Source organism: Cryptotermes secundus, unplaced genomic scaffold (genome assembly GCF_002891405.2).
Source record: "Cryptotermes secundus unplaced genomic scaffold, Csec_1.0 scaffold409, whole genome shotgun sequence".
In the NCBI taxonomy this organism is placed as follows: domain Eukaryota; kingdom Metazoa; phylum Arthropoda; class Insecta; order Blattodea; family Kalotermitidae; genus Cryptotermes; species Cryptotermes secundus.
Window position 1 is genome coordinate 24,505 of NW_019724743.1, and position 21,808 is coordinate 46,312.

The window sequence follows — 21,808 nt, forward strand, 5'->3', positions numbered from 1 at the left end:
AGGATGGGGGGTGGATGGAACTGGCTCAGTATGGTGTCCAGTGGCGGGCTTTGGTATTAGCGGTGTTGAACCTTCGCGTTCTGCTACCAGAGAGTCAGTTAATTAGTAAGATGGATCTTAGGGAAATTGGCTGTGAGGATGGGGGGTGGATGGAACTGGCTCAGGATCGTGTCCAGTGGCGGGCTTTGGTATTAGCGGTGTTGATCCTTCGGGTTCTGCTACCAGAGGGTTAGTTAATTAGTAAGATGGATCTTAGGGAAATGGCTGTGAGGATGGGAGGTGGATGGAACTGGCTCAGGATCGTGTCCAGTGGCGGGCTTTGGTATTAGAGGTGTTGAACCTTCGGGTCCTGCTACCAGAGTTAGTTAATTAATTAATGTGAAAATGTATTAATAGAATGTTAATGAAACAGTTAGGCAGTACATATGTTTCTAGAAAAACGTCCATATAAAATTAATTTACAACGGCGAAAGAAAATACAATTATGCGGCAATTAAAAACAAACAATAAAACTGCCGTGGTCAGTAGGGAAATGGAAGCATGATGTGTGGAGTCTGGTGTTTCGACACGCGCACCGCCCAACATGCAACTGGTCAGTGATCGATGCCCCGTAGGTCTATGACGCCGCATTCCAGTGGCTAGCGTCGGACTAGCGCCGCAACAATCACTAATGACGGGTACAAGAACAAAAGATCGTGTTGTGCTGTGACGAAAGAAAAGCGAGTGACTTAATATGGTTGAATTGTTTGTACAACTTTGGTTAACAACTGAAGAGTTGAGTGCCTAGCAACGATTGTTTTCACTTTGTCCACAACAAAGAACCAGCGGTAAGTATGAAACTGTGACAGATAAAAATCACAGATTTTAGAATATTTCCTGGCCTTTTTTTTTAAGATTGTCTTAGCAAAGAGTGCATAGCACAGACGAACTGTGTCTGTCTCTCCTTCCGTTCACATATTTCATCTGTGAAACAACTGAATGGATTTAGATTAAACTTGGTAATGGATGAAAGCAATAAAAGTTATGAGATGAATTAAATTTTGATCCCGAGGTGTGTCGTGTTCTCTCTTTGCAAATATGTCTGGATAACATGGAAAGTAAAGCTCCTACATACTCGTAATGGCAACTACATGTACTTCTCGTGCTGACATTAATAAACTCTGCATTCTGCCCACACAGTGTATCTGTGTGTTCCGTATGGTTCTCACAGTAAACAGTGACTGTTTACCTAAACAGCATTAACCGGTTGGGCTTTGTAGCGGAGACGTAATGTGTCTCCTGTGAGGTACGAATTGAATTCATATTAGATGAATTTCAGGTTTCAAGGGAGCGGCAGACAGAGTTCTGAAGGCTCCCATAGCCTCCAGGCAGTAAAATATGGTCATGAGTCCCGTGGGACTCGAAACCAAGAATCGCTGTGTTGTCGAGAACCAGCAACGATTTAGCAGTCAGTGAGTCAGACTTCAAAATTTTAAGAAATATGATCTTTTCGGCAGATGGGGTGCGCCAGCAGTGCCCCTTCTCTGTCCCATAACGGAGAACTGAAATCCGCGGCTGACAATCTTATTCAAGAGGGTACAGACCTCGCATCGAAAGCAAAGAAGTCGGCCAACGATCTTCTAGACGCTGCAGGAGACGCCAAAGATGACGCCCTGGCAAAACTTCAAGGTAAGCTCGACATATGATAGGCGAACGAAATATTTTTCTCGTGGAAACTGGGTTTCTGTAACACTGCAGATATTTGCCTAAAAGGGGTTCAGTCTCACAAGTGGCTACGTGTTTCGAGGGTTGCATGGCTCTAAGTACTGTCTTTAGGATGCCACACCGTGTAGTCTAGTAATGACCGCCTAAAACATCTCTGAGGGTATGTCACATCTCGAGTAGGCAACCTTACTTACTTACTTACTTGCTTATGGAGCTGAGCCCTTCTTGAGGAGAAGCCAAATCTGCTGCTACTCAAGAACTTCCCAGCATTTCATGGAACCCGAAGGTTCATTACCGTGTTCACAACAGCCCTCCACTGGTCCATATCCTGAGCCAGATCAATCAAATCCATACCATCCCATCCTATCTCTCTAAGATCCATTTTAATATTGTCCACCCACCTACGTCTTGGTCTTCCTAGCGGTGTCTTTCCTTCTGACTTTCCCACCAGTGCCCTACGATTATATTCATTCCTCTTCCTCCCGTTCGTGCTACATGCCCTGTCTATCTTATCCTCTCCTATCTACCCATAAAACTGTATCCAAAGCATTTTAATTAAACAATCTTATTATAAGTTCTTATCAGAGATATTCTGTTACACACTCTTCTTATTCTCTTCCAAGCTGAATTCCCTGCTCTTCATGTTCATTACCGGACACACAAAGGCCCGCCACTGGCTCCTATCCTAAGTCACATGAATCCAGTGCACATCACACATTTCTTTATGATCCATTTGAATATTATCCTCCCATCTATATCTAGATCTTACATGTTACTCTATCCTTCAGGTTTTGCGATTAAAACTCTTTAACCTGTGACCCACATGCATCACTCACCTCACTCCCCTTGGTTTGATGACCATAATATTATTTAATGAAGCTCATTAGACAGGTCCCCTTCCTCCCACTCTTCTGTCCCTCTGATGCACCCATACTCTCCTCAGCGCTCTCTTCTCACGTCCTTCCTTACTGCGACAGCCATGGCGACTGACATAGAGCCTTAAATAATAATTACATAAAGCTAAATTGTAAAGTTGTTCCTGTGGTGTATGGGGGAATGGATGTATAGACCCACGTTTTCTTGACCTCGGCACTAGTTGGAGGTTAGTGATCAGCTTCATGCCCCGGCCGCTTTACCCCCGGTACCCGTTGAATATGAGGCACGTTGCTTTTTGCATGCTACTGACTTTGTCCACACATAAAAAAAACATTTTTTGTCTTACAGGATCATTTGAAGGCTTGTACGACACTGCAAAATTACCTCTAGGACACATCAGGGCAAGGGAAACACATAAAGACGTAGGAGACCCTGAAACTGCTTCAGGCAGCACTGAAAGAGACTTGACTGAAGCTGAAAGTGATTTAGGCGACACTGAAAATGACTTGGCTGAAACAGCAAACGATTTAGGCGACACTGAAAATGACTTGGCTGAAACAGTAAAAGATTTAGGTGATTGCGAACCTGTCAAGGAACAAGATATTCCTGAAATTGTTCTGGAAGATATGGACGAATTAGGTGAGTGGCACATAAGGTAATAATCATAATAATAATAATAATAATAATAACAACAATAACAATAATAATAATATAATAAAAAATGATTTGCGTGCTGAACTCATCAGCTAGGGGCCAATTAGAGTCGGAACGAATATACTAATAATACTAATACTAATATTAATATTAATGATTCTTCAATTATTTATGTTCTGGACTCAAAAGCCAGGGGCCAATTACACAGTTAGAATGAATATACTACTACGAGTATAATAATAATAATAATGATAAAAATAATACTCAAGAGATCATTGAAGGTCGCAGTGCAAGGGCTACATTATTGTCGCTCGTCCCTTATGCATTCATTCAATACTTCTGCTAATAAGAGTTATAATAATTAATTCTTTCAATTCAATTCTTTATTATTTATGTGCCGAGTCAACAGCCGCAAGGCCAATTGCAGACAGAGCACAGGGTAGATACAAGTAATTACATTACGGACAATTACAACATAAAGTCAAAGACAAATTACAGGCAAGCACTGGAGGAAAAACACTTTAAAGCAGAGAAGTAAACAAATAAATAATATGTAATAATGACAATAATTTATTTGCTTGCTGAACACAACAGTCAGGAGCAATAACAGAATCGGAACGAATATAATGATGATGATAATAATAATGATGACACATTTCCTAACTTGTTATTCCCATCTTGAAGTGCTATGCTGAAACCCCCTTTCGGAAATCCTGTCTTCATTCATTATAAAACATGTGTACGTAATCTCTTTTTTATTAATTTACCCTCTAAGTTATTTTTTCTTAAAATTTGTATTTATTATATTTCTTCACGCGGCAACCGTTCATAGACTGTATATTTATTTGTCATATATCCCCACAAAAAATTTCTTACGCCTTACTCGTATGGTTCCTTCGTTATAATCGCAAGAAAATTTATAAATATCTCGAACAAGATATTGAGCTCGCGCTGTAGCTTATTATTTTCTTATAATTTACAAAAGCATAACGTCTGGGCAACTTAGATATTTTCCTATAACCACTTCCTCTACGGCTTCTTTCTATATGAATGCTGTAACTAACTTATTTACTCTGTAGCCAGTCCATATTCTAAGTTAGAAGATAAACAGTTATGAAAGCGTAACTAGTAAAGTAAAAAACAGACAAAAATGAAAGTATATTTTAAATGGACAACTTATTAAGGAATAGAGTATGGGCATATGCTTTTCTCGTTTTATTTTTACGAAACCTTCCAATAAAAAATATATGACGTCATAAAGGTCAAGGCCTGTTGGAGTGACTCATTTACGACGTGCGATTGTTCCCACTGATTGCTCGCTGTTTTAGCGGTGGAGAATTGTGAGCTGTAAATTTCAGGTCAAGATAATAAATAGCGCGTTATTTAAAGCGGCACTGCAGCTCTATAAAAGACCTTGGACTTCAATTTACATTTAAGATGACGTTTTCTTTTCCTATAAACCTAAGCCTATTTAAAACTTAACAGAGAATAAAATTTACCCTTTTACATAGAATCGTATTTAGAGATGTTAAAGTTCTAATTATTTCAAGTATTTTAATAGTATGAAGAAAAGTATCACTATTAGAGTGAGTTAGCCAATTATACGGCAGTGGTAACACTGTATACCACTTCTTTTAATTGAAAATAACAACTGTCGAATTTGATTCTCAGAACACAGCAATTGTTTCATCAAAATTATTAATTGATTACTCTCTGCAATGGAGACACAGTGTGTTCCCTCTGAGGTACGAGCTGGACTTCTAAAACAGTATTAAGAGGAGCTGCACCTTATAAAACGTTAACGATTGAATAATTGATGACCCAGTATAGGTGCACAAGCTATACATGGGTTGACATAGAGAAATGAGATGGACAGCCGACAGGAATTAGAGCCTTGAAGATTTTAAGCTGAATATTCACGGACGGACAAGGAGGGAAACTTAAGATCGATAGTAGAGTTCGGAGAGATTGCTGCATATAGAACTGGAAAGGCTATGTCGCTAGAAGACTCGCGAAAGCAGATAACGTGGAACCATAAACCTCTAAGGCGAGGAACAAAAGGAAGGGTAAAGGGGAGTTGTAAAGAAAATTTTTAAAGCCGACAAAGATAATAATTTCCAACATGTGAGGGCAACGAGAAAAACAAGAAATGTTTGGCAGATGACGCTGCATATCCACTAAATACTTTTCGGTGTTTTTATTAAATATTCAGATTACTAAAAAAAGGTTTCAAACAAAAGTTGTAAATTCTAAGGAAACCCGTACGTTATGTAAAGTTTCCCGTTTTGCAACAATAGATCGTTTCTTAGAAAAACAATTCTAAACTCACATTTAAAATGAAACTTTACAGTAAGGGAAATATTAGGGCAGCGCCATAGCTCAAGCGGTTAGTCGCTGACTTCCCACCGCGGCGGCCCGGGTTCGATCCCGGGTCTGGTCAAGTGGGATTTGTGGTGGACAAAGTGGCGCTGGGGCAGGTTTTCTCCGAGTACTTCGGTTTCCCCTGCCAAACTTCATTCCACCAATTGCTCCACAATCACCCTCACGTCATCTGGGGCTGGTACAATAGGCCAGAAGTGGCCGCAGTACAAGGGACTTAGTCCCACCCCACTAGCAGTAAAGAAAGAAGGGAAATATTCCACAGAAACAGAAAATAATTAAATATGACAGGCAAATTTTAGTGTATAATTCAAATACAAAATTTCATTGAAATCCGCCTGAATAATTTGAAACTAAACGAGGAAATCCACGATAAAAAATCATAGAAACCGTTATTCGATCCACGATTTCATCACGTCATTCTTCGATTACGAAGCAAGAGTAGTTACGCCTATACGGCAACGTTCAGTAGCAAGACATTCATCTCTGTGTCACGAAAGCGTTAAACTGCACATAAAATGGGTAAAGCTATCCCTGTAACAGGCCGTGGAGACCCACAGGGTAGTGAGACATCGAGGCTCCAACATTTTCTAGACAACCGGCTCACAGATGGTGGTGAGACTTTCAGCCTTACGCGTCGGCCGCTTTTTACCCCCAGGAAGATTCCTGGTACTCATTTCTGTTAGACGCTGAGTCGACACCAGGGCCATAGTGCGGCTGAAAGGATTAGGTCAATTGAACAACCCAATAACATCACCAGGAATCGAACCTGCGACCTTCCGGCTTGTTGAACTATACATACAACGATCATAAACCCAATGCTCTGAGTTGCGCTGGGTGGACGTTTCACTGGAAAAGAGTCGATAGGTTCTGTGTGGATAATTTCATGTAATGGTTTGTTTACAGTTTAGAGGACAAAGCCTCTCGTTGGTCTCTGACAATCGCTTGCCAAATGATGTATATAAATAATTTAACATATGGAGTCCGCGGGGAAACAACTAAAGGCGTGTTTATTTGAATAACGTGTTTATAATTATGTTTATATTTGAACTCTACGGGGTTGTAGAACCACATTAATGACAGTGCCTTCAGCTATGAACATATTACCATAAAACGATAGCGCTTAAAATACCTATAAACAGAGGATAATATTAAAAAATAAGCTATAAATACGGTGTCCCCGTGCTTACTTCAGTATCATGCAGTATTAAGATCGATTTCTGATAGAGAAATGGGAATTACCCCTTTTCCATAGCGCCCAGTCCGAACTTGGGGCCCACCCAGCCTCCTCCCCAATGAGTACCGGGGACAGTTACAACGGGATTAAATATCCGGGGCGTGAAGCTAGTCAATGACCTTCGTCTAATACCGAGGTTGAGAATGCATGGAGTTACACTTCTATTCCCCCAATATAAAATTGGATATAGGGGTTTAGATTTGATTAAAGTGACTCGAGGCATAGTCCAGTGGTATGCTTTTGTGTATACGGCGATGAAAATGGACTGAATAATGTTCAAGGAATTTTTCGACTAGATAGGTTAAACTGAATAACTAATTTAACTAACTCTGTAACCAGTCAAGTGCCAGACAGAGATGGAGCCCAAACTTAAAGACAGAGGATCTGATAATGTGCTGCGTGGTCAGGATTACAGCACAATTCAGAGGGCCGTGATGGTGGGTATGGAGCAATGGTGGAGTGATGATCACCAAGGGCAAAGCTGAGGAAAGTCGGAGAGAAACCGGCTCGAATGTCACTCCGTCGACTATGAATCGCACATGAAGTCACTTGGGATCGAACCCGAGGCGCCGCGGTGAGAAGCCTGAGCTATGGCACAGGCGTCAAGCAAACCAAGAGGAAAGAGTAAGAAATCTAGAAGCTGACTTGCGATAATTACGGAACGCCCCTGCGTTTACAGAGCCGATCGATGGGCTGTGGACTTAACTCGGGAGTGACGTTACGGACGCGAGAAGGGAGGGTTGGCGAGCCGGAGTGGATCTGACTCAGATATGGCCACTGTTTAGTTAAATCAAACGTTAGGTCGTTGAACTGAGTCATTCGAGGCAGTATGGACTTCTAGTGGGGGCGTTCTAGGGGTTCAGATAAACACACCGAGACCCACTTGTGGCCATTGGTCAAAGCTGCACGAACAATAGCCCACCGACTCACGCGACGCTGCTTCTATCGACGGCGGAACCATGGCGTCGGGGCGCGTTGTTTCACGAGGGCAATACTTGCGATATATAGAAGGGTATTATTTTTCATAGTGGGGTGAGACTGCACTGGGAAGACCAAGGAGTAGGTGTGTGGACAATATTAAAATGGATCTTAGAGAGATAGCATGGGTTGGTATGGATTGGGTTGATCTGGCTCAGGATATGGACCAGTGGAGGGTCCTTGTGAACACGGTAATGAACTTTCGGGTTCCATGAAATGCTGGGAAGTTCTTGAGTAGCTACAGAATTGGCTTCTCCTCAAGAAGAGCTCAGCTCCATAAGTAAGTAAGTAAGTAAGAGGGGTGGGACTAAGTCCCTTGTACTGCGGCCACTAACTGGCCTACTGTACCAGCCCCAGATGATAGGTGAGGCTAAGTGTGGAGCAATTGGTGGAATGAAGATTGGCAGGGGAAACCGAAGTACTCAGAGAAAACCTGCCCCAGCGCCACTTTGTCCACCACAAATCCCGCATGACGAGACCCGGGCTCAAACCCGGGCCGCCGCGGTCAGAAGCCAGCGACTAACCTCTTAGAATGGTAGATTTTGGTAAGAAATGGTCGTGGCTGAATCAAGGAACCATGTCAGAATTTATCCGAAGGGACTGAGAAAAATCTCCAAAACCCTCAGTCATTATACCCGGTGTCCCGGTAGAGACTCGAAACGAGAGCTTTTCGAAAGCGAGTATGGCGTATGATTAGTGGAATACCCGTTGAAAATTCAATGGGGAAATATCACAATTCCCATCTCTAGCTGCGGTTTCCATAGACCTCCCCTTCCACTGACTGACCGCTGAGGGCGACTCTGACATCGCGATTTCATGGATGTGCAGGCCATGAACCCGTAATATTCCAGAGAGATAGCTTCTTCCTCTGAAAAGGTCGACACTATAATATTGGCCGAAATATTATTAGTTATTGCTGAAATCATTAACTTCGTCGATAAGCGGCGGTCGCTCGGTCGGTATAGTTCATTTGCGGACTAAAGCCACGGAGTTTTTTGTATTGCTGCAATCATCTGGTCCTATCGTAACTAAGATCAGTCTGGTTCCCATGGAAGCAACAAAGCTTAAATTAACGATATATAGTTATCGGAATCTTTCAGTAGAATTCATAAAAGTTAATTGCGCACTTGGGTCACTTTCACACGAGGTAAAGCGACCAGAGCGAGAATCTAAACACTCAGGACGCCATTTTTTACCCTTGCGTTTCCAAATGGCAACATATCCCGTGAATATAAAGTTAAAATTAGAGTTCGTAAAATTATTCTGAATGCCGTGTGCATGTGAACAGTGTTGCCGACGTTTCGGAGGTACTTCCTGTTTCCACCTTCCGGATCGAAATCAGTAAGATTGGCGAGGAATTACATATACATGAACGCTCACCCATCTTACTCACTCATCTAGACTCTAATGGTGGAGGTAGTAGGTATCTCCGAAACGTCAACAATGTTTATCATAAAATGCACAAAGACCAAAAGGCGGAATCAAAGTCAGTAAATGACTCGCAGAGAAAGCCTAAAATAAATAAAAATATTCTGATAGATATTTTAATATGCCAACAAACTGAAGGCGTAAATTTACGACTGAAGCAGTGGTTATGCAGCTACTGATAGAGAGTGGAGAAAACGGTGTGTAAATCTGACCCAAATTACTTCTATCGTGGCTTAAATCAGAGAGAAAATAGTTCTACCCACTCCAAGTTCTGCCAACCACACCCAATAATGCCACATTAAAGTCCCAAAATAAACCAGAGAACAATCAATAATAGATCAATATTCCAGAACTCCACTTCTGAATTCACCTCTATGTAAATCTGATATTCTTAGATAACGATGTACGTCTTAATATTACGGAAACATCTGGATGTAAATAACAGAAACACACACGTAAATTTCACCAACCTTAGTAGTAAGAAAATAAAAAAAGAACGAAAGTTAAAATACTGTTCTATCATGCGCCTCCATTTTGTAGCGGTCAGCCATTACGTGAATATGTAAATGTATATCAACTTCATATAGCTGTAACTGAATTCTAAGTATCCAAGTGGGAGTGAAAAGCAACGCTCTTTTGACGAACAAAGAGGCTTACTACCCTTTCTTTCTTAAGCTTCCGTTTCCTCTGCAAAAGAGCCAACATTGTGCAACATAACATTCATCAACGTGATGGATACTGTTCCTGAATTATACAGTTCGTTTCAAATGCTATATATTCAATCCCAAAACATTTCCTGCTTTACTGTCTTCGTGTCAAATTCGTTTTCGGTCCTCCAATGAATATTTCTTCCATTATTCACGTAATGAAGATCAAGGAGGCCTTGAAAACTAAGAACAATGTGTTTGATACGAGATGTAGAACACTATCAAACCTTCACGTACGTAGTAAGTGCATGAATATGTAAGTAGGTATGACTGCATATACATTTAAAATTAATTTCCTCGCGCCGTAACCAGCCAAATGCCGGGTCAGAAAAGACCACCCCCATCTTAAGGGCCGTAATTTAAAGTTGCCCCTGTGCTTAACTAATTAACCACTACCCCATGAAGGTGTATAGGGGAGTGGATGAATAGATCCACGTCTTCTTGATCTCGGCACTAGCAGGAGGAATTGGAAAGGATGCAGAAGGAGTCGGTCGTGAGTTACTACCCCGGAATTCACCTGGAGGCCCTGACAAAACCCACTAAAATTTCAGTCACGACAGCGGGTATCCGGGCACCAGATTTAAACCCAGAACCTCCAAAACACGACGCAGGAGGTTTATGCACTCGGTTGGTTGACTGCTGCCTGAGAACCATGATAGTGTCGGTTTCAACCAGATCTTTGCTGTGAACGTGTATTTATGTATGGGCTGATGTAGCTCATCTGCCCTTCAGACGCCTGGATGTGAGACCGTCCCGCTTCCCACATGTGAATAATAAGTTGCCTACTATAGCGGGGATAAAGCGATTCAAGCGCAGTTCTTTTGTTTCTTCCGGAAACCAAACTTATAATTATTTTAATGACATGTGTCCTTCATTTTTTCCTTTTTATTTCCTTCTTTGCCTACCAATTTTTGTCCTTTCTTTCCGCCATTCTATGTCCTTTCCTTGTTTGTCTTTTCCGTCGCATTCTTTTGCCTCTTTCTTTCTCCTTTCCTTGAGCGTTCTTCCATGCTTTCTTGTTTGCTCCATGTCTGGCTTATTCTCTTAATTTTCACAGTCCATACAAAGCTATTCCTTTTAAGGAAGCGGTCGTGGACTATTTCACTCGAAATTCGCAAGGAAATGCAAGGAAAATCATAAAATGCCTTGAAAATTGAAATCGATAGCTCCTGAATAAAATCCCGGAGCACTGAGCAAGCTCACTAAAGCAGCAACGCTGATATTTTGAGGTACCAGGTTCGAATTTCGGCGCAGATAATGACTCTCTGACTGAATCCTTTTGTGGTGTTGCTCAGCCTTAACAGGCAAATGTCTGAGTACTGACTCAAATTAGTCTATGACCATCTCCTTTCGAATCCTTTCCATTTCGTCCAACCATTCGTCCCTATACAGAGTGAGTTACTGACAGTGTGGGGGGGGGTACGTGATAGCTTAGCCGGAAGGTCCAGGCAAATGCTGGGGCAGTACCTCAAATCAGACCACCTTTCAACAATTCACTATTTATTATTTTCGTCATTTGACGCTATGTAATACGAGATACAATCAGCGTCGTTAAATAAACCACAGATATCTTCACATTGGTCTATGTACAGCTGCAGCACATTATGACAGTGTGATTTAGTTAGGACTATGAAATTACAACATAAAATAACATTTATTTGCTGCTTATGCCGATGTGTTTCACCCTTTTAGGGTCACCATCGGGGGTGTTCTATTAACCAATATTTTTAATGCAATTGCTCAAGGCTTCTGCAAGAGTGATGCTTCATTGTACATATTTATGTTACGGTTAACAAACTGTAATGTTTCTACAGCTTGTTCTGACAGCATAACATGCCAGTACATTGCACTCTGCTCATCGTCACTCATGGAGCTGAGCCCTTCTTGAGAAGCTGCCACTTGTGCAGCTACTCAAGGACTTCCCAATATTTATAGAAGCCGAAAGTTCATTACCTTGTTCACAAGAGCCCTCCTCTGGTCCCTATCCTCAGCCAGATCAATCCAGTCCATACCATCCCATCCTATCTCTCTCTAAGAAACATTTTAACATTGTCCACTCACCTACAACTTGGTCTTCCTAGTGGCCTCTTTCCTTCTGGCTTTCCCACCAATATCCTATATGCAATCCTCTTCTCCCAAATTCGTGCTACATGCCCTGCCCACCTCATCCTCCTTGACTTGATCATTCTAATTATACTTGGAGAAGAGTACAGGTTATGAAGCTCCTCATTATGCAGTTTTCTCCAACCTCCTGTCACTTCATCTCTCTTCGGTCCAAATATTCTCAACACCCTGTTCTCAAACACCCTCAGTCTCATTGTACTGTGCTAGTCTTTATTAACTCTAACACAAGTTTGCAGGGCGAAGTAATGATCTTTTTTTAAACCTCGAATGATTGTACTAGAAGTACTGGTTAATAGGACATTCTGTATAGTGAATCTTTGGGAGCAGAAACATGTTGGGATATTGAGTAAATATTGTAATCTGACAGTAATTAACCTTGGAAATAGATAATAGTGAGTTTTCAGCTTAAAACTGCGGCCGCTTTACCCCCCCCCCGCACAAAAAGCTGAAGTTTATAAATCTGTTACTCTGTACCCAGCTGATAGAAAATTCACCAACGTTTCGGAGGAACATACTGTCTCCATCTTCAGAGTCGTACAGTAAATGAAGGAAGCAACAAGATTGCAGAGTTAGTGGTCCACTCGGTGGTCTGCTTCGACCCTGAAGTTGGAGGCATTAATCTGGTCCGAAGCGTCGATGACCTATTACCGGGCAGTAAGGCGTCAAATCCCGGAGGATAGTACTCTTGATAGGTACCGCTGCGACAAGCTCAAGTCCAACCATCGTCTTAGAAATTCATATCCTTCCCCGTGTTCAAGAGGGCGAGCGCTTGGCATCCTTCGAGGAAATTTTATTTCCGGCCGAAGCTTAAATTCAATCAGTTGAAAAGGCGAAATGAGTCACGCACACACGGAACCATGAATTATTGAATGGATGTGCCGAAGTGTATGAACGCCAGGGGTGTCGTGTGTGGAAAAGCAAACGGCAGCATTTTCCTTGTGCTTAAGCACCACACCGTGGTGACGTATAGCTCCACCCATTCTTGACCTTGACACTACATTAAGGTTAACGGCCAGCTTCACGTTCCGGTCACTTTGCCCCAACGCAATTTTTTCACGGTGCTCATTGTGTAGGATGCTGGGTTGGCCCGCTGTGGAGAAGACAAAAATTTTGTTACCCCTGGCGACAAACGAACTCGGTTTCTTCGGCAGTTGAGTCGACAGCGCGCTGCCATATCGACTGAGCTAGTTGCTCAATCGGTAAAGCTTCTGAATTGTATTTGGGAGATATCAGATCCGAATCTCGGCTGGGACACCGACTATTTTGACTGATGGTTTTCCTCAGTCTCTACAGCCAAATTTTGAGATACCTTAACAATCTGTTCCTTCCACATCCTTTCCAATTCACTATTCACCGACAACATATTAATATGCGCATATTTATAAGTAAAAACACTGTGTCTGTGTGTGTCCCCAACTATTCTAACAGTTGACAGGTTTTGATGGAATTTGTTACGAACATAACACCACTTGCGACTACCCAATATTTATTAACATTAATTCCTTGCGATAAAGTATATCAATACCATAATGACGGCGGCAGATCGCCTCTATGGTCTAGTGGCCAAAGTTCCTGGCTATAGATCCAAAGGGTTCCGGGCTCGATTCCCGGCGCTACCAGATTTTCTGAGAAGTAGTGTGTCTGGAACGAGATCCACTCAGCCTCGTGAGGATAACTGAGGAGCAAGGAAATAGCGGCTCCGGTCTGGAAAACCCAGATTAACGGCCGTGGGGATCCGTTGCGCTGACCACGTGACACCCTCTATCCTCTAAAGTTGGCACTAACTTCGTCGACAAGCGGCGGTCGCTCGGTCGGTATAGTTCGCTTGAGGACTCAAGCCACGGAGTTTTTTTTATACAGAGATGCTAGCAAGAAATATAGATGAATTTCGCTCTTACAAAATGGCAGAACGTCTCAATGCGAATATTTGCAACAATGAGAACATATCGACAGATAAAGAAGACAGAACGTGTTCTTAAACATTTCCTAAGTAAAGGAGTTTTATGACAGCGATACCTTCAGACACGTCAGGCAAATTCGTGTTCAGAAGAATCCCTAGAAATCTTAGCCTAAAATCTCTCGCGTGACTTGAGGACCATATAAAATACTGCACAGAGAAGGGGCAGAGTATGCAAATCCAGACTCTCAGCGCAATGCTATGGTTACGCTGTTGCCATGGGCTTCGTGCTAGAATGTATATACCTTCCTTCTATCTCGATCATACGGTCTTTGCCCCTTACCGGGGGGGGGGGGGCTTATAGATGATAATCATATTCAATGTTGATTTAATCGCTAATTTGACTGTGTGTTTCGACTGGATAAAATTTGCACTATATTTCAAACTGAAAAATATGTACCCCACGAATTTTAAATTATTCAACATGGGCATTGATTGATTGTCGGTCTTAAATGAATAATCGGTTATTTATTTTTTTTAAATTTGCTTAGTGTGTGGGGGGGGTGGAGTCCAACTGGGTCCACTCGGCGCGGTGGACACTGATTGGCCTATTGTAGCCTGCCCCGGGTGATTATGATGATGGAGAATTTGGTGGAATGAAGATTGGCAGGGGAACCGAAGTACTCGGAGAAAACCTGCCCCAGCGCCACTTTGTCCACCACAAATCACACTTGACTAGACCCGGGATCGAACCAGGGCCGCCGCGGTGGGAAGCCAGCCATGGCGGGGCCCATCGATTATTTAAATGCGTTACATCGAGAATTTTAATTCCTATCGAAATAAAACACTCCAATTGATAATGGCAAAGCTTTCAAGCTCTTTTGCAACAAATTAGCTATTCTATTTTTGTATTATTCTGTAATGCAGTCAGTAGCTATAACATATAGCGTCGAGTGGTAGTACGGAAGAATGGGAGAGGATTTGAAAGGAAACGGTTGTGACCAAAATTGAGGTTGTATCCCGGAGTTTTCCGGAGTGAATGAGGAAAAACATCTCCGTCAGGATAGTAACTGTACCGACTGAGATACGAACCGAGGACTTAAAGAATTAGGGTATAGTGTTATCGCTATGCTAACCCTCTTGGTAGTTATTGCTCAATGCAATGTATTGGTGAACTAATAGATGGTTTCATTTTGGAGCATTTGCAATGAAAATTTACAAAAATGCAAATAAGCTTTACCACTATGTCAGTCCGTGCGCAGTCACTCGTGAACCGCCAATCGTATTTTCGTGATATTCGATAATGTAGAGTTTTCGTAAACCTTGTCGATATACTCGAATCGAAAAATCGAACAAAATAACGGGCACCTCTTACGAAGACCTATACGCGTTTCTGCTCACATCACGATCGTAACTTGTTAATTACTGTCACGTGTCGGGATTTGCGCGTGACTTATAAGACGGGGTTTGGATTATATTTATTGGCACCTTATTCACACGACTCGGGACTACAGGCAACACAGCGCTACCGCTGATCTACACACTTCACAGTCACACACGCACTAGCGTTCGCAGTCTTCACTAGTCGCATCCTGGCAACGGATTTATAAGTCTCATTATCAATTCAAATCAAATATAAAGTCTACTTTACATCGCCTAATTCCTTTCTTGCCATTTCTCCTCAATCATCTTGAACTGCCTTCTCCAGAACTCGACCCAAATCTCGATAACTACCTGAAATGAACTGTTCCTCAACTGAACTCTGTCAACTTCTTACAACTAACTGCTAACTTGGAACGTCTCGTTATATAGCCTCAGGGCGGACCTCACAGAAAACACTGTCTTCCATTGTCCCGTACTGTTTTAGGCGTGTTTACTGATCCGTTGCCTAGCAATGGGTCTATACGTCATAATATTTGTCGGAGCGAAAACTGTAGACAGAAATAAGATATATTTTTCCCGTAAGTTACATGTTTTTTTTCCGAGATATTTACTTAAACGGAAGGGAGGAAATGCATCTGAAATTTCAATTCTATAAGACAACAAGTAATGTCGATTTTTCTATGGTTATCCAATTACATTCTGATACTTAGGCCACTTCTGAGAGTTGCCTTATAATTATGCAACTGTAAGAGCAACAGCTCGAACCCAGAAGCTCTAAAGTGGAATATAATTCCGTTTCGAACAGATGCAGTTGAAACAGAATGACGTAAGAGACAGCTTTATTACACAAGCAAAGGGCCTGCCTACAGAACTTACGTGACCTGTAAATGGCCTCAGTTCTGTGAACTTTGGTCATGTCAGCACAAATCACTAATCACTAATCACAATTTACATTCGCTGTGATGACATTCCAGATGAAAGCTAAAGTTTCCCCTGTGATTAATTACGCACCACGCCATGATACATGGAGGACTGGAGGTACAGATCCACGTATTAACCTCAACACTAGCTGGAGATGAGGTCAGCTTCACGCACTGGTCGCTTTACTCCCTGGGAAAGAACCTTCAGCGCCCACTAGACAGGAGGCTTGGTGGGCCCCAGAGCCGGTTTGAACGCTGTGGAGAAGAGAAAGACTTCTTGCCCCTATCCCGAATCCTGGGTCACCAAGCCCGCAGCGTAGCCACTATATCCACTGAGCTATTCTTGCTTAAGGATAGAATTCTTGGAACTTGTACGAAATCTTTTCGAGATTTCGGGCTCTGAAGGAAGTGGAATGTGAGAGATAGTACATTCGTTTCGGAGGAACCTGATGCCTCCATCATGTCATATTAGATAGTAAATGTTTCGGAAGAACATGCTGCTTCCATCATGAGGGAAGAGTAATAGGTACCCCGTTTCGGGGGAATATTACACTTACATCTTCAGTGTAGAATAGTCAGGCACTAGGGTTTCGGAGGAACATGCTGCCATTCTCTGGATACAATAGGGATTGGTACCAACGTTTCGGAAGAGCTTACCGTCTCCATTTTCAGGGCAAAGAAGACATGTTCTAACGTTTCGGATGAAATTTCTGCCTCAATTCTCATGGTAGAAGAGACATGAACCAATGTTTCGTAGCAAGGCGACCTCAGTTTAACTACGAAGAAAGTGTCCCAAGAGAATTTGATGCAGAACACGATAATAACAAATGCTATCATGTCGTTAGCCCTATACTTACTGACTGACCCTACAAACATGGCCTTCCCACAATATAAATTTTTAAGCAAGACATCAGCTCCCCCCCCACAGTGACATTAAAGTTGCAGACTTGCCAACATTGCAAGATAAATTTCCCAGTGGATTCCCTCGTTGCGTGAGCTCAAGTAACCCCCCCCCTCTTCTGCTAAATCATTCATTCTCACACTCCCGTCTCATGGTCCCTTACCTGAAATCGATACCAAAATATCGAACCTCGACAGGGGGAAGGGATCTCTGGGACCCCAGCATCACCTCTGATTTGAGGAAGATAAACAATAGAGGTTTTTCTCAGACCACCAAGCAACGTTCTCTTTAAGCCAGCGATGCAAGTATGCAAGCCGTGGTGTGTTGTGAGCAGTAATTGGGGTGGCTTCGTCTACCAGGGGAGGGGCGCAGTCTTCTAGAAAGATCCATGACAGATATTAAATTTATGTGCTCCTATAAATAACAATAAATCGTAGCATACGTTTTTGAATTTTATTTTTATCAGTTCAAATTTATTATATTGTCATGTGTATGAGTGACTATAGACGGGGTCTGGATTGGTGACTTGATTTGTTGACCGCTTATATAGTCACGACTCGTGACTACACTTTACAGATCACTGATACACAGAGACTAGTGTCCTCAGTCTATTACAGCCTGCTCTAGCCGTTTCCTGGCAACGGATTTTAATACAGAAGCTATAAGTCTCATTAAATTACAGACTCCAAATATCAAGCATAAAGTCTTCCCTTTTTAGTCACACTCTTGCTACGCACTCGCGGGCATTTCGCACCAACCTCCTAGCCTTCTCTTCACCTCCTATCAACTAAGCTCTAAACCTCGTTTCGCTATAACCTCCCAGCACGGACCACATAGAAAATACCATCCCTCTGTTGCTGCACAATTTTTGCGTTCGTGTCCGTCGCAGAGGGAACGCGTTTACCGAGCCGTTGCCTAGAAACGGTTCTGGTATATTTGTTTACTTCGCGGTCGTTGCATAGTAACCGCGTGCGCGAGCAGCTTAGAGGGAACAAATTTCAGGATAGTACTTCGAAGTGGCCATGACCACTTCCTTTTAAACATTTTCAAACCATAAATTATCAGAAATCCTTCCATTCAACATTATACAGTCAAGATACTGACAGCTTCCTAAAACTAACCCCCACACATGCACAGAAATGTCTGCTCACTTAGCAAGGCTGAAGATGGGACTAGCCATTTTAGGTCAAACTATGTCTCTGTCTGTCACACTAATTCGTATTTATTTACTAAGGGCTCCACTTCACTTCTTCATCATCCAGTCATAACATCCAATATTAAAAGAAATAGAAGATACAGGTTTCAAAATCACTTCTACATAAGCATTACTCATGAAAATGACGACAGCTGAAGATAGAGAGACTAGCTAGTTGGGAGAACCATCTACAGGCAGAATACTACTTGCAATCAGCGCACTGCGCTCTGGCGGTGCACTATGTAACCATAATTTCAAGTAGAATGCCTGGAAGAACCTTACATTATGACATGATCTTTTCCTTCAACATCATTTCCGATTCAGTGTGGTCAATCATCCTGCCATTGCTTTTCCTGGACCAAGTTGTACTTGTTCTGCCCTTCCAGTGGACCTGGGGTGCCTATTTTCTTTGGAACCTGCTTATACAGGCTGATTCACAAAGTTTTACCCCCACTTAGGGAGGGCATTCCTGAGGTAATTTGGAACAAAAAATGTTAATATACTAATGGTATCCAATTCATAATTAAAGAGATACAGTAATTTGAAAACTGGCAAAAAATCTTTTTTTCTTTGAATTTCAGTCAAAACAAATTAGAAATACAATACAAACACTTTTTAAATCGTTAATGTTTTAGGAAAGAAGCATTCTAAAACCATTTTTTTTTTCCAATTTCTTAATTTTGCACTGTGCAACATTTTTCATCGATTTTGTGTTACAAAATTACATTATTTTCAGCATCCCATTCTGTAAACATACCAATGGTTGCATATCACACCCTTCTATCAATCTGTTTCCTTTAAACTGTAGTGCTTTAGAAGACGACTGGATTTACATAAGGTTTCCAAAAATGTTTCCCTGCATGTCAACACAATGCGTCGCACGCGTACGAACCGCTCTGCCTATCTACCTACGCGCAACATTCAAACCTGTCTACCTTATCTGCTGACATAGCTGACTGGAACGTATAGTCGCCCACGCTGAAGCATAGCGCTGCATTCACAATGATGCGTTTCGAAAATCTATTGTTACTCCGTAACTACTGAAAATCGACCACAAGTTTATAAGGAAGTTTTGCAGGAAATAACCCCAGGAACATGTACCATAAGCCGGGGTAAAACTTCGTGAATTACCCTGTATAACTTGACCAATTCTAAACGCTTCAACACTGAAGATATTGGCAGCATATTCCTCTGAAACATTGATATCCACTTACAAGACTACATGGTGTCACCAAGTAAGTTCTGATTTTTGTATCTAGTGGGTGATGGGTTCAAAGCTCAGGCATGATAGCAGCCACCCAGACAGATATTTTGCAGTTTCACTCAGCGTCTAAAGCAAAATGCAAATTAGGTCATAACCGCTTCCATCCAAATTTCTTTCAAATTGATCATTCACTAATCATCCATTTGTCTGATGCTATACAGAGCTGTTAAACAAATCGTGTAAGTAAACAGATACTTGGTGCCACAACCCAGAAAACTATGATCTCAAGAATCACCACAAAGAACACCTAAAATCTTTTATTATTTCAGGTGCTGGTGATGCAGTTAAGGAGAAGATAGGTTCAGCAGCAGAAATGGCTGAAGAGAAAATGGACGAAACAAAAGATGCTGTACAAACTGCAGTGGAAGGCGTTAAAGCAAAGATTGATAATCTGATGCCATCTTCTGAAGGGGACGAGAACACAGGAGAAGGAGACGCAAGTGAGGAAGACGGCGAGACAGAAACTCCAGCAGCAGCTGGAGAAGGAGACGAACAAATAGAAGATGCGGAGCCAGTGGCAGAAGAAGAAAATAATGAGGAAGTTTCTGGTTCAGAAACAGCACCTGCTAATGAAGGGGAAGAAGAGGAGGAGGGAGCAGAAGATGAAAAGGAAGGAGAGACAGAACAAGGCACAGAAGAAGAAAAAACTGAGGCAGAAGATTCAGAGGAAAATAAAGAAGATGAAGATAATAAAACTGATTGAAGTGTACAGCAATGTTCTGAACCAGTGCAAATATACAGAATGTGAGCGTAAAAATGGAGACAGACAAGGAAATAAAAAGAAAATTGTACAGTGTCCAAATGTCTAGACATGTAAGCATCTTCCGGAAACAAAAAATGACAACCATCATGTTGCTTGAACTTATAAATACAAAGTTATTACGATTTTGTACTTTTCTTTAAATTGAAGAAGCATCATTATAGAGCATGGGATATTATTTTGCAGAAGAAACTATTAGTCTAAATATGAAATCAACTAATAATGTTAACTTCAACAAAGCTTTCTGGTAAGTTCTGTAGATCACTGAGATTGCTATTTTTAACCATTTACAGCAAAGTGGTAACTATACAGGGTGTTTCACGACTTTAGGGCATAACTGCAGGAGGTGATTTCCTAGGTCTTTGTGATCAAAAAATTCATATAAACATGTGTCCGATTTTGGACGGTTACAGAGTTATGACCGTTTTTTCATTCCCGTACATGCCCTCGTGTGAACCGCGTCAGCTGGCAGGTTGCTACTTTTAGCCAGCTACAGACAGAGCGTTCTCATTATCTCGACACTTGAGAGTGGGGTGGGTTGGTATGTCTGGCGCGGTTCACGACCGAGCGGCAGCCTGTGTTGTGGCTGGCGGTGACATTTTCGAAAATCAGCTTTAAGCACCAATCAATTCAAATTAAAGGTAATTTCATGAAGTTAACTTTACGTTCATACTTTAAATGTATCACGTATTATGCTGGTTTATTATTTTGTTCCGTTTATTGTCAGTAATCGTTACCTACTATTCTGAGTTTAAAACGGTCATAACTTTGTAACCGTCCAAAATCGGACACATATTTATGTGAACTTTTTTGATCACAAAGACCTAGGAAATCATCTCCTGCAGTTATGCCCTAAAGTCGTCAAACACCCTGTATGTACCATTCACTTCAACATTCAAGAATACAGCATTTTTTCCACCCAGTGTATTTATGTGTTTCGTGTGATCCACACACACACACACACACACACAAAAGCCAAAGTCTTGTTAATCAGTTATGTATCAGTCATAGTTATTAGAGGTTACAAACAGACCAAGAGATAGCAGCAATGAACAGGTAGCCATGCTTTTATAGCTATTGCAGTCTTCATCTTTGCTGACAGAAGTTACCTCCATTTAGCAGCACTGGCTGTTCTATCCGGCTGTCTTTACACAACTTTGCAAGTTACACAATGTTTATATTCAATGAAATTGTGATTTCAGAGTGGCCCTCAAGAGCTGTAATATATGAGAATGAATGAGTGGAAGGGTTATCTGTAGATACTGTGGCTGAAGATGGGAACTGTCACATTCACCTCCTAAATTTTCTTCAGGCATTTCCCTAGTGTTTTATATTTTATTTTGAAATTTGTAAATCAAAATAAAGAAACTGTAGATTACAATCATAGAATTAAACACATAC

General features: G+C 41.7%; 1 protein-coding gene across 2 annotated transcripts in view; it reads left to right on the plus strand.

Moving 5' to 3' along the window:
• The window catches only part of LOC111862779 (spore wall protein 2), a 21,863-nt gene extending 1,083 nt beyond the window's left edge, over positions 1–20,780 (plus strand). The window contains exons 1-4 of one of the 2 annotated variants that reach the window (XM_023848442.2): positions 572–827; positions 1,497–1,668; positions 2,929–3,219; positions 19,917–20,780. In XM_023848442.2, coding sequence (XP_023704210.1) covers positions 1,497–1,668; positions 2,929–3,219; positions 19,917–20,350 — 897 coding nt within the window. In that variant the 5' untranslated portion in view covers positions 572–827 and the 3' untranslated portion in view covers positions 20,351–20,780. Of the gene's footprint in view, positions 1–571; positions 828–1,496; positions 1,669–2,928; positions 3,220–19,916 lie in introns of those variants that run through there. The other variant, XM_023848443.2, reaches the window with a different exon arrangement.
• Positions 20,781–21,808: the final 1,028 nt, after the last annotated feature.